At 41.0% G+C, this 12,083-nt stretch overlaps 1 protein-coding gene across 1 annotated transcript in view; it reads left to right on the top strand.

Moving 5' to 3' along the window:
- The window catches only part of GREB1 (growth regulating estrogen receptor binding 1), a 95,459-nt gene extending 83,646 nt beyond the window's left edge, over positions 1-11,813 (top strand). Inside the window, 5 exon segments of the mRNA XM_030554378.1 lie at positions 1,733-1,951; positions 5,105-5,240; positions 5,808-6,008; positions 7,442-7,580; positions 9,957-11,813. Of these exon segments, the coding sequence (XP_030410238.1) occupies positions 1,733-1,951; positions 5,105-5,240; positions 5,808-6,008; positions 7,442-7,580; positions 9,957-10,120 (859 nt within the window). The 3' untranslated portion in view covers positions 10,121-11,813.
- Positions 11,814-12,083: the final 270 nt, after the last annotated feature.

Genomic DNA, 12,083 nt, shown 5'->3' with positions numbered 1-12,083 from the left:
TTTGTATTCTATGTTGTAATTGAAATCAGTATATTTGAAAATGTAGAAAACATCCAAAAATATTTAAATAAATGGAATCGCACCATTAATTTTTTTAATGGCTTGACAGCCCTACTACTTAACCTACTGTGTCTCAAAGATGCTGAGAAGGTGAAGAACTCCCTTGTCCTCTGCCGATTGGCCCTATGGGATAAAAAATCCTCTCTAACCCCCAGTGGCCAAACGGCTAGATCAAGGGTGGGCAAACTTTTTGGCCTGAAGGCCGCATCCGGTTTCCAGAATTGTATGGAGGGCCGGTTAGGGGAGGCTGTGTGTCCCCAAACAGCCAGGCGTGGCCTGGCCCCACCCCCTATCTAACCCCCCCTGCTTCTCTCCCCCTGACGGCGCCCCCCGGGACTCCTGCTCCATCCACACTCCTGCCCCCTGACCACCACCCTGAACACCTCTGCCTTCTATCCACCACCCCCTGCTCCCTGCCCCCTTACTGCGCTGCCTGGAGCACCGGTGGCTGGTGGCGTTACAGTTGCACTGCCCAGAGCACCAGGACAGGCAGCCGTGCTGCCCAGTTGGAGCCAGCCACACTACTGCACAGCACAGAGCACCAGGCCAAGCTGCGGCTCTGCAGCTGTGCTGCCCCAGGAGCTCGCAGCCCTGCTGCCCAGAGGATTGCACCAGTGGCAGGGTGAGCTGAGGCTGCGAGGGAAGGGGAACAATGGGGGAGAGGCCGGGGGCTAGCCTCCTGGGCCAGGAGCTCAGGCTAGGCAGGAGGGTCCCGCGGGCCAGATGTGGCCCGTGGGCTGCAGTTTTCCCATCTTTGGGCTAGATCCACGGCATCTGCTGGCTGGATTCCCATTCCTAGTTCTGTGGGTAGGGTGGAACAGAGCCAAAAGAGACTTCACATGGTGCTGAAGCTGGGGGATGTAGGCCACACAGCATCCTCCCCCCGACTGATCAGTGGGTGCCAGAGACTACCACGGGGGAGGAGGTACCTAGTGTGTCTTGCTGCCGGGTCTGTCCCATTTGCTGCTACCCCCATCAAGTTCACTCAGCAGTTGAGGCACATGGGTGGCATTCTGAGTAAGATTTTTGAAGGAACTAAGGGAGTTAATGAAAATTCAGGGGGAGTTGGCCACCTACAGTACCTCTCTTTGGCTCCTTTGATAGTCCCAGCCTATGTGATTTCTACTTTATTTCAGTTTGCAAATGATAAAATAAGTCTCTTTGCTTTTTTAAACAGTACTTGATTGGGCCAGTTTTATTTATTACCAGAGCTGTGCTAAATTCAGCAGCTTTGCTATGCAGGGATTTGGAGAAATCTTTTTTTCTGTTTCAATTTGTATATTTGATTTTATGTCAAATCTCAAAACAAAAGCAAAGCTCAGTCAAAACTGAAAAATTCCACGTGGTTTTGTAATGGGCTAGTGGTAAACATATCTTCTTAGGATCTCTTGGAGCAAGAGTTAGGTTAACGTCAAACATTTACAAACCTTAATGAGCATATTGAGAAATCCAGGCTGAGTTTCAAACCTATAATGTCAGCCCAAGCTAAATGAGCTTTAGGTAGTTTCAGATTGTGATTAGAACTGAAGATGAGGCAGTAGGTCTAGCATCACTGCTGCCTGTTTAATATGCTCATATTTATAACTATTGTAAGATCCTGCTCATATGAACTGGATGCTGATTATTTTTTGTACACTTTGAATCTGAAACATTTTTTCCCAACCTTTTGTAGTGAATATACATGGACTGAAAGGAATGTTTCCTTGAAGCAAATTCTGCAACACATTGAAGCAACCCCTAATGTCACTCAGTATGCCTTGATTGGGATGAGGAAATGGTCTAGTAAAACAAATAGTGGTGAGATCAGGGAACCATTCTCCTGTTGCCATGTACACGACTTCATCATGCTGAATGTGGATCTGACTCAGAATGTCCAGTATAACCAGAACAGGTGAGTGAATCCGTGGGCGCCTCTAGTGTAGAGCAAGGACCAAATCATGCAGCATTCACTCCCGCTAAGCTCTCTATCACGCGAGCTGGATTTCTCAGGAGACTGCTATTAGAATAGAGATAAATTTTACATCTAAGTTGCTGGTTCCAATCCAGCCTAGGTAAGGCTACGTCTTCACTACCCACCGTATCGGCGGGTAGCAATCGAGTGCTCGAGGATCGATATATCGCGTCTCATCTAGACATGATATATCGATCCCCGAACGTGCTTATATCGATTCCGGAACTCCACCAACCCAAACGGAGTTGCGGAGTCGACATGGGGAGCCTCGGACATCGATCCCGCGCTGTGAGGACAGTGAGTAATTCGATCTTAGATACTTCAACTTCAACTACGTTATTCACATAGCTGAAGTTGCGTATCTGAGATCAATTTTCCCCCGTAGTGTAAACCAGCCCTAAGAAGTGGCTAAAAAAGACTGTTATCTCTCTCCACGTAAGCTAGGCATACTCTTTAATTAATAACAATAAGTTTAATTGGTTGAGAACAATAATAAGAAAGAAAAACAACAAAAACAAATCCCTCTAACATTGATGGGGGGCCTTTAGGGAGAAGCTGCATCCAGCCCACTCCATTTTTGGGTTCAATCTCAAACCCACCTTCTGCTACCCATTTTTTTAACTGAGCCACACAGAATGTTCCAGACCTTAAAGGTGCCAAGCGTAGTCACTGTGGTTCTTAAAGCTCCATTCACTATAGATACCACTTGACAGTTGTATATTATCCCATGTGAAATAGTGAACTCGGTTCCTAGGGAACAAGTGTTCACATCACAAAACCACCACAGCTTTTGCCACTAATTGTCAGAGGGGCACAGGGCTGAATAGGATAAGAGACTGTCACCTCTACAAGTGATCTTTCCAAATCTAGATTGAGGCATATTTGTGAGGAAGCATCTCTGCTTTAACTATTCTGTGGATAAACAGGTGACTTAAATCTTGAAGTCTGTCACTGGCACTTTTCAAGAGCACTAGAAACATAGCCACGTGTATCTCCTGTATCCAGTGTTCTAAGTCTGTTTAGTCTATGGGGGCATAGTACGTTTTCAGACAGTATTACCATTTGAGGCCGTTTTTGAATAGAAAGCTGAGTGCTAATCTAATAAAACAATAATTATAGAATTGAATGTAGAGCTGGAAGAGACCTCAATAAGTCATCTGACCCACCCCCACTCCCACCCCCCAGTTAGACAGGACCAAGTAAACCTAGATCATCCCTGATAGGGGTTCTTAAAAACCTCCAGTGATGGGAATTACACAACTGCCCTTGGAAGCCTATTTCAGAGCTTAACTACTCTTATAGTTAGAACATTTCCCCTAATATCGAACCTAAATCTCCCTTGCTGCTGATTAAGCCCATTACTTCTTGTCCTACCTCGGTGGACATGGAGAATAATTGGTCACCGTCCTCTTTATAACAGCCCTTAACATATTTGAAAATTGTTATCAGGTCTCCCCTCAGTCTTTGTTTCTCAGGACTAAACATGCCTAGTTTTATTAACCTTTCCACACAGGTCAGCTTCTCTAAACCTTTTATCATTTGTTGCTTTCCTCTGGACTTTCTCCAGTTTATCCACATCTTTCCTTAAGTGTAGGGCCCAGTATTGGACACAGTACTCCGAGGCCTTACCAGTGCTGAGTAGAGTGGGATAATTATCTCCACTGTCTTCCATAAGACACTCCCAGAATGATATTAGCAACTGCATCATATTGTTGGTTCATATTCAATTTATGACCTTCAGATCCTTTTCGACAGTATTACAACCTAGCTGTTTTTTCCCCATTTTGTAGTTGTGCATTTGATTTTTTTTCCTTCCTAAATGTTAGTACTTCCATGCTTGTCTTTATTGAAATTTATCTTGTTGATTTCAGACCAATTCTCTAATTTGTCAAGGTTGTTTTTAATTCTAATCCTGTCTTTCAAAGTGCTTTCAATCAACCTCAGCTTGATGTCATCAGCTCTCCATTATCTAAGTTGTTAATTAAAATGTTGAATAGTACCAGACCCACCAATGCAATAAAGCAAAGTAATATTAATGCATAGAGTGATGCAAAAATGTCAAGAATAAGATTTTATGCCAGTTTATACAGCAATACTTAACCTGTGGGTGTTTAATCACTGGTGACTCACGGGTAGTTCTGCATGCAGCTCTCTGTTAAGGCTTGCGCAATATTGTGTGACATTCCAAGGATGAATTGGTGGTGAGAAAACATGGCATTTTGAATCAAAAAGAGACACAGTCAGCCAGAGATAGCAAAGACACATGTGAGTATCAATCAGCAGAGTATCTATCAACAGAGCCATAATTTTAAAAACTGATAGCTTTAAATGGCAGATTACTCACTGAGCCCTAAATAGAACCAGTCCTCCTGTAATCTTTATTTTGCTGGTTTGGTGAATGTAGTAACTGTTTGTTTTACGAAATGATTGTTACATAGGGATTTTCTGACTTCTGAGAAGAGATGTGTGAATCCAAAAGCACAGATCCAAATCCTAGATCAGATTCTCATGCTTCTAAAAGTCATTCCAGTTCTCTTGTAGAACATGTATATTTACAATCAGGAATAGAATCCAGATTACCCAAAGATGAGGGTACATGGGCATGGCCCATTGTAGAAGCTTGAGATGCTAACTCTGGTCTGAATTCAGACCAGGATTGATAGTTTCCATTAAGTTTCATCTCTAATTTGAAATGGGCCAAATTCAACACAATGAAATCTTAAAACATGAATGAATTTGGCCCATATTGCTTAATTGTGGCTTTTTGCAGTGCTGTTGGATGAAGAAGTGAAGAAGTGGCTTTTAAATGCTTGATCTCATTGATGTAGACTGATAGCATTTCTACAGAGGGATGTTGAAAATTTCAACAGTTACATGCTCCTTGTTACAGAGGAGAAATATATGGTCAGAGACCTGTACCTCCATGTGTCTCATCTAGGCCCTAATCCATGTCCTTTGAAGTCAGTTGAAACCTCTATATTGCCCTTATTTGTGGTGGGATCATACTCCTTTCTACTTGTACAATCTGGATTGTCTGCTAATGTTCAATAACAAGCAGTGTTTATTAATAGCTGTGGTTTCCGCTCCTGCTAGATTTACATGCGATGATGTTGATTTCAACCTGCGTGCCCACAGTGCCGGTCTTCTGATCTGTCGGTTCAATCGCTTCAGTGTCATGAAGAAGCAAATTGCAGTAGGAGGACAGAGGTCCTTCCACATTAAGTCTAAGGTAAAAGTTGATATTTATCTTTCATTCTTGTTAGTTATTTGTTTGTGCTGTCTTTAACCTTTAATGTAGAGAGTGAGGTTTGTTAGTGTACATTCTATTGCCAGAGATGGGACATGTGTGCCATTAGATTTTTTTTTTTTAACATGAAACTCCTGGAACCCACAATTCCCATGGCATAAATGTACCCTGACTGTTTCCTGTGTCATCTTCCTGTGTAATGTCTTAAACCACATACTTTTTTATTCAAACAAGAAAGACTTTTACTGTGAATTTGATGTAGAACTGTTGTAAAGTATTATTTAATAACTCCTCCTTACACCATTTCATGTTCAGGAAGAACTTTTGGAGTCAAAGCAGAATCCAAAATGCTATTTAACTATAATTAAACTCCAATTTTCCATGCATATCTGAAACCGTTGGATAATAGGAGTTTTGGATAACCTATTTTTGGTTGCTATATGCATTTTGGATTTTTGGGACAGAGATGCATTTTGTACAACCCCAAATTCAGATGATTGGGGTTTGGCTGATCAGGATTTATCAATATCACAATGTTTTTCCATGTAGGTTTCTGAAACTCCAGTCTCAACCGCACCTGCTCAGTATATCTGTGCTCCTGATAGCAAGCACACCTTCTTGGCAGCACCTGCTCAGCTGCTGCTTGAAAAATATCTCCAGTACCACAGCCATCGCTTCTTTCCTCTTTCACTGAAGAATTATAGCCATCCAGTGCTATCTGTGGACTGTTACCTTAACTTAGGACCGCAGGTACTGAACAAAATGATCTTCAAGTAGCTCTGCAGTTTAAGCCAGCCCATATTTAACCCAAGTGTTATACAAGTTCTCTGATATATTCCTTTGGGATTTTTACATGGCTTCTGAACTGTATAATATAGATTGTTGTGATATTTAAAAAATCAATTTGTAAGTTACAAAAAAGAAAATGAATGATTAGAAGCTATGAATGACTATGCACACTAAAAATAAAGTACACAGAGAACAATCCTACAGTTATAGTAAGGAATAGTTATAGTAATTTAGACTGTGCTTTCTATTCAGGTCTCAGTTACCAGCGCCTCCAAAACTTTTTTCCGTAAGTGTTTCCTCAACTTCATATAATAACTTGGCCATTTATATAGCTCTTTCCTCCTACAAAGCATTTTACAAACATGGACCAGTCCTCAGAACATCCCTGTAAGCTACTGTACACATTTTGTTAGCTCTAATTTATTAATGGGGAAATTGAAGCCAAGAAGTGAATGCTCCACACAAGAGCTCAGATTAGAACTGAGGAGTTCCTGGCTCCCAGTCTTGAGCTCAGACCATGTCCCTCTCTAAAACCAAGATACATATTTGGACTCAAATGCAAATCAAGTATGAATGATGCTAGCAGGTTTTTTGGTAGTGTTTTGATTTGTTTGTTTTTGCCTTCCCATCCAACTGGAAAACTACATAAGATTAAAACTCGGTAGACCTGTCAATTTGTCTTCCTCCCTGAGTCAGCTGTGTAACAGACTTCACAACTCATTCTACCCCCAAATGGTCTAAGTCCTTAAAGTTCCTTTCTGGCTGACTTCTGATAAGCTGAAGTACTCTGGACACAAAGTCCTATGTGGGAAATTTCTTTATTGGGGAAGAACAATAAACCTTTAAACATCTCAGTGAATCGCCAAGGTTCTTAACTGGCCTGAGAAGTCTGAGTGAGCAGAGAGGTTTGGAAAGCGAAAGTCTTCCAGTCTCTAGGGAAAACCTTAGGACCCAATCCTGTATACACTTATGGACATTCATAACTTTACTCACATAAGTGGTTCCATTGACACTTGAGTACAATTATGAACCTCCATAAGTGTTTGCTGTATTGGACCATACAGCTGTGTGTGTGTTTGTATGTGTGTGTACAAATGTGCAAGGCATGTCTCAGATTTGTTTTTAAGGGGAGAGACAGTTGTTGAGGCGTGTAAATCCTGCCAGGTTTACCTAGCTCTTTATAGAGCACTTTTTTTTCCAGAGGAGGGATTTTTATTTGGGGGCAGTAGGGATGCTCACAAATGGTTGATCACAAAGACCATTCCTATAATTAGGAAGGATTGCTAAACTTTAAACTGGTGCAGGCATTCACACCTTTGTGCAAAGCCCTGTGAAGCAACACTACTTTGAAGTCTGAGGAAAATTAATTTCTGATTCCTCTTTCCTCCAATCAGATTGCAGTTTGCTACGTGAGTTCCCGACCTCACTCTCTGAACATCAGTTGCTGTGGTTTGATGTTTAGTGGACTCCTGCTTTACCTCTGTGACTCCTTCGTTGTAGCTAGCTTTTTGAAAAAGTTTCACTTCCTGAAAGGTGAGCTGCAGAATTATTACAAATTGCAGTGTCTGTCTGGTTTGAGGTTGCCAAATCCACCGTTGGGCAGAAACTAAATAATGTTTTGCCTTTGTACATCATCCAGGTCCATCTCTCCCCATGGGGATCACACCAGTCCAGCACTACAGCAGATTAATACCTACATCCTCATACATGTATTATCAGTTCTATAGATTTTTGAAATTAGTCAGGCATTGGTGCATACATACTATTGAGTTGCCTAATGTATACTCATAAATACTCTGTGCATGTTTGCAGATTGGGTATTTGTGTATATGCAATAGGCAGTTGTGCACCTCTAATTTTCAAAACCTTACCCATAAGATTCTACTCAGTAGATCTTGGGGAAAAAGGATGGGTTGTTTAATATTAATAACAAATAATAATCAAATGAATCAATTTAGTCTTCAAGGTTCCAGACTGACAGCACTGGAGACTGATGTCCTCTATCTACAAACGAGCAATTGTATTGCCAGCATCTCCCATGCTACGCTGGCACTGTGTTGTAGGCCTTATCTACTCTGGGGATTTGTCCCAATTACAGCCATCAGTGGCCTGGCGTAGCTACATTGTTGCAGATCTGTAAACGGGCAAAGCTGTTATAAACTACCATTTGGATCAGTACAGTACAGCTTAACCCCGTTTCAAGCAGGGGTATGCTAGACTGATACAAGAGATGGAGTATAGTGGTTTCACCACTGAAATGGTGGTTGGCTACTGAAGACTGAATTCTGTAGCATGGACAAAGCCTTAATCTTGACCTGGAGGCACAGGTCTAGAGATGGAAACTTTAGTAGTGAAGGTTAGTTAAGTTTCCATCACCAGCCCTTCTGGCAGGAAGATCCAGTGTTCACAGAATCAGAGGGTTCTGTCCCTCTTTTTCCCTTAAGTGATAGATAACGAAGGGGTTCACTTTCCTTCATTTTATATTCCAGTAAAACTTTGAAATGTATCATTCTGAAGGGTATCCTCCGATAAAGTTCTTCTCCCCTGCTGTTTGTCCTTTCCTGCCTACATCCCTTCCCTCTGTTGGCTTGTGTGTAAATGTAACTTTCATTGGCTCTGTCCTCATCTTCCTCAGTTGACACTGGAGACACACACAAAACAATATTGCTTTGTCTTGGACATTCCTTTTATCATGTCTGCCCCAAAAATATATTCTAGAATGTATTTCCAGCACACATACATACCTGTTTACACACTCTCTGCATATAGATCATGACCGGCATTTCACTAGGTTTCGTTTGAGATTTTACTCCATATACTTCTATAGTACAGTAATATTGTATAGAATCCATTGATTCAGTTACTTATTCTTTGAGGATTAGACCTTTTCCCCCCAGGGTGTCTGGACTCTGATTGTCAATGATTGCTTATTTAGGATTTTGGCTTCAAATGGCATATATTGATATAGGTTTAGATTCTTCCAGCCTTACACTGAGTAGTAACATAGTCTGCAGTTCAGCAAAGAACTTAAGCTCGTGCTTAGTTTTAATTTTAAGTACATTCTTAAGTCCATTCCTGCTCAACATAGCATTTAAGCACATGCTTAAGTATCCAGCCTCTTCAATCTCTCTTAAAATTTAGGTGCTTTGCTGAATTAGGACCCTGTAGTCCCACTGCAATCAGTAAGGTACTTCTTAGTGTGAATAAGGATATCAAAATCTGGCCCATGGAACTGTCACAAATGTAAAGGCTTGTCTTCACTACGGGGGTAAGTCGACCTAAGTTACGCTACTCCAGCTACGGAAATAACATACCTGGCGTCGACGTAGCTTAGGTCGGCTAATCCTAGTGTCTTCACTGCGCTGCGTCGATGGAGATGCTCTTCAGTCGACTGCCCTTACTCTTCTCAGAGAACTGGAGTACCAGGGTTGACCAGAGAATGCTCTGCCATTGATTTAGTGGGTCTTCACTAGACCTGCTAAATCAATCCCTGCTACATCGATTGCAGCAGCGTTGATCTCCCTGCAGTGAAGACCAGTCCTAAGGCTTGATCGTGATCTATCTTAAGTACTAGATGGATCTCATTATCATAATATCTAAGCACTTTATAATCTTTAATATATTTATCCTCACAACATCCCTGAGGTACAGAAGTATTGTTATCACCATCTTAAAGATGGGGAACTGAGAGGACAAGTAAGTTGCCTGAGGTCACACAGGAAGTCTCTGATAGAGCAGGGAACTGAACCAGGGTTTCCCCAGTCTTAGACTAGCACCCTAAGCACTGAACCATCCTTCCCCTGTCTTCCAGGCGTAGACCTCCCACTGAAGACAATTGAGAGGACCAGGTTGATGATTTAGAGAATAAAACAAAACACTCATACTTGTTTGTTTTAACCATTCATGTAGGTGCCACCTTGTGTGTTATTTGCCAAGACCGCAATTCTCTTCGCCAGACTGTTGTCCGGCTAGAACTAGAAGATGAATGGCAGTTCCGACTGAGGGATGAATTCCAAACTGCCAACGCCAAAGAGGACAGACCACTTTTCTTTCTGACTGGACGACATATTTGATAGAAAATGAGCAGGCTTCCTGAACTGGCTAATGAGAAGGGGTAGTACAAGAGGCTGAGTTCTCACCGGTCAAAAAATAAAAAAGGCATTTGTGCATTTGAGAGGCTCTGTGCTCTGAAACATTCCAGCACATGTTTCCTGAGTAGCCATCAGCTGAGTAATTTTTAAATATTTTTATTAAAATTATATTTAATCAACTAATGTATGTTTATATCACCAAGCATTGGAAATGACTCTTCTAATTTAATTACCCAGTAGAAGTAATTCCCGATACCGGGGAAAGAGGTACTGACTTTCTACTTCACATGGTGGAAACATTTCTGGATAAGAAGAGAGATCACATTTCGTCTGTCAAAACAGAAAGCACACAAAATGTTTCAAAATTAAGATGTTTAGAAAAGTTTTGTACAATTAGGGAATGTAAATTTAGAGAAATAGAGAATGTACATTTAGAAGTAGACTTTGTTCTTTTTCAGTCTTATTTATCTAGAAGTCAGCACAAGACATCAGACCAAATTTCGGATTTTACAGGAAATTTTACATTCTGATAATCCATTGCTACTGATTGATACAGAAAGGCTTTTATACCTAGAGGTGTAAAATATATTTTTTAATGTAATGGGAACTGGTTGCGACCATAAGTATGGTGTGAGTGTCACACTGAATAATTTTATCATATAGGATTTTCGAAAGGGAGGTGTAATTAAGGTGCCTGTGTTTGGTTGGTCAGAAAAGAGCACTTTGAAAGTAGACTTACGAAAGAAGGAGATGTAGACATTTATTCCAGAACACTTCACTATCTGGGACAAAGTCCCAAAGAGATTAAGGGGAAGATTAACAGCAACCAAACTTTGAGATAAATAATTTTGAGCTAATGAACTGGTGCTTCCAGTTACAGATGAATTTGTTGCACTGGCTTAAGACTTCAAATCTGGCCACCAGGGAATTCAAACAGGAGATGCATATAGCACTGAAGTCCAATTTCAGAATACCCTCCCAGAATGCTTTTTGCTAACGCACTTCAAAAGAGCTGGGCAGTCAGGTGGCCTCTTTGCTGAGTATATGTAGAAATCTAAGAGGATGTTTAGAAAATGCATCATGCAGTATAGTATTTTGCACTCTGGACTGTTAAAATGTAGAGTGCATGCTGAAAACACCTGGTTATATTTATAGACATACTCAGCGAAGCTGCAATCCCAGAACTTCGTTTATCCTTATAGAGACAGTGGCTCTGATCCTTGGCTTGGCCTAGGTGTAGGCATGAAAGGTGGCACAAAAGTCACCAGAAAACCCTTCATAATATGTTAATCCTCTCTTGACTGGCTATGCCAACTGTACGACCTTTTTGTGCTGGTGGAGCAGCATTAAGTGGCTATAACACATTTGAGGTTCTGTAACTAAGACACTAATAATCTGTGCCAAAGAGCTGACTTAGATTTATTTTCAGGGAATAAAAATAAATTAAGTGATTGGGAGAGATTTAGGTTAATGTTTACACAATTGTTTTTGGTAGAAAGTGATATGCTTGTATATTTCATTGTGCTTCTTTTGGAGTAAGAACTTGCTTTTTAGTTTTGTTTTATTCTGTGTAAATAGTATTTCCTGTGCAATTCCCTCCATTTGATTAGTTAATTTAAACTTTTCAGAGGGTTGTAATATTCAAGTCTTACTCATCCTTTATAAATAAAATATGTAATGCATGGACAGGTATCTGGGTGATGTATGACCACTGTCAAATGCTCACACTCACAGGGAAAAATTGCATTGGCAAAAGGAGCTAATAAGATTTAGAATTACCCTGCATGCATCAAGAGGAAATGATGTGCTGTTTAACACCTACTACAAGCTTTCAACAGTTCAGGACTTTTGGGATAGATCCAGGACTATGGATGCAGGGAACTCATGACGTACAAACATAAAACAAGCTTTGAAAACAGTTCAAAAATATGAATCAAAATCAACT

Source organism: Gopherus evgoodei, chromosome 3 (genome assembly GCF_007399415.2).
Source record: "Gopherus evgoodei ecotype Sinaloan lineage chromosome 3, rGopEvg1_v1.p, whole genome shotgun sequence".
Classification (NCBI taxonomy): Eukaryota; Metazoa; Chordata; order Testudines; family Testudinidae; genus Gopherus; species Gopherus evgoodei.
The sequence above is the reverse complement of the archived record's forward strand: the minus strand, read 5'-3'. Positions and strand labels throughout refer to the sequence as shown.